We start from the raw sequence: 1,492 nt of genomic DNA, 5'->3' as shown, positions 1-1,492 counted from the left end.
CCCGCTGCCCCCCCGCCACCTCCTCCTCCTCTCGCCCCACCTCTGATCAATGAGAACCTGAGGAACTCGCTCTCACCGGCCACGCAGAGGAAGTTGGGAGACCGGGCGCTGCCGGTCCAGGAGAAGAACTCACGGGACCAGCTCCTGGCCGCTATCCGCTCCAGCAACCTCAAACAGCTCAGGAAGGCGAGTGCAGGGCCACGGGGGGGGCCACCTCTGGGTCGGTCCATGGGATGAGGTCTGAGGGCACTTGGGTGGTGGAGAGGTGAGGGATGTCCTCACAGTGTGAGTGTGGAGTCTGTGGTCCCAACCCCTGCACAGAGCACATGGCAGGGGTGGATCCATCCTTCTGCACCGTCCTTTGCAGAGCAGATGGGGTCAGCAGGTCCATCCCTTGGCAGAGCATCCAACATGGGCAGATCAATCCCTTGGGAGAGCATCCAACATGGGCAGATCAATCCCTTGGGAGAGCATCCAACATGGGCAGATCGATCCCTTGGGAGAGCATCCAACAGAGATAGGCCCATCCCTTGGAAGAGGATCCAGCAGGGGCAGATCCATCCCTTGGGCGAGCATCCAACAAGGTCAGGTCCATCCCTTGGCAGAGCCCCTGGGCTGGGGCAGATCCACCTCATTCCAGCAGTCAGGTTGGGCTCCAGGATTTGGGACACACGGAAGAAGCCAGCTTTAACCTGGGGGGTGGAAATCCAGGACCTCCCCATGCAGTCAAGGGTGCCCCAGCCATTCCAGCATCTCTCCCAGTGCTCCCCCAGTAACGGGGTGTCTTCTCCGGCAGGTGGAGGTGCCGAAGCTGCTGCAGTAGGGATGGGATGGCATTCCCCCCGCAGCCCGGCGTGCCCAGGACACTCGCCTTTCCCGGGACTGTTTCCATGACAAACCCTTTGGGACCCTGCAGTGACCAAGCCGAGGAGCAGCGTTCCCTCTGGGATGGACACGGAAGGGCCACCGTGGCCGATGGATGCGGCACGGGAGGAAGACCTTCTATTTATTGTCCTTACGGTTGTGAAGCCTTCAAGCTCTTCCCTTTGCCAGCACCGTGTCCCGCTCTGTGCCGGGGACACAGGAGGGATCTGCAGAGCTGGTCCTGATGGGAAGCTCCTCTTGGAGCGCACCAAAGGGACTTGCCTGGGGTGGTCCAGCCTGGGCGAGTGGAGGTCCCCCCCTCAAGCCTTGCTTTATGGAGGGGCAGGCAACAGCCAGACCATCATCATGACTTGTGTCCCCGTGGTGGCTCTGGATGGCCAGGAGGGTGACGGGGTGCAGGCACCATGGTGGGGTGCAGGAACTGTGGTGGGGTGCTGGCTTGTGGGGTGCTGCATGGACCCCAGGAGGAATCGGGAGGTGGTGGTTCAGGTTTGAGGGGGTTTTCCCCCTCTTCTTCACTATGAAGGAAGAAGTTCTTCACCATGAGGGTAGTGGGACACTGGAATGGGTTGAGCGGAGGAGCTGTGGCTGCCCTGTCCCTGGCAGT

The 1,492-nt window shown here is 61.3% G+C and overlaps 1 protein-coding gene across 1 annotated transcript in view; it reads left to right on the top strand.

Annotated features, from left to right (window-relative positions):
• The window catches only part of LMOD1 (leiomodin 1 (smooth muscle)), a gene marked incomplete at its 5' end in the record, with an annotated part of 2,280 nt that extends 1,457 nt beyond the window's left edge, over positions 1–823 (top strand). Inside the window, 2 exons of the mRNA XM_010022037.1 lie at positions 6–186; positions 797–823. Coding sequence (XP_010020339.1) covers positions 6–186; positions 797–823 — 208 coding nt within the window. The remainder of the gene's footprint in view (positions 1–5; positions 187–796) is intronic.
• Between the last annotated feature and the right edge of the window lie 669 nt (positions 824–1,492).

The sequence above is a fragment of the Nestor notabilis genome, unplaced genomic scaffold (assembly GCF_000696875.1).
Source record: "Nestor notabilis isolate BGI_N333 unplaced genomic scaffold, ASM69687v1 scaffold27689, whole genome shotgun sequence".
Classification (NCBI taxonomy): Eukaryota; Metazoa; Chordata; class Aves; order Psittaciformes; family Psittacidae; genus Nestor; species Nestor notabilis.
Note: the sequence above shows the minus strand (reverse complement) of the source record. Positions and strands in the feature narration are given on the sequence as shown.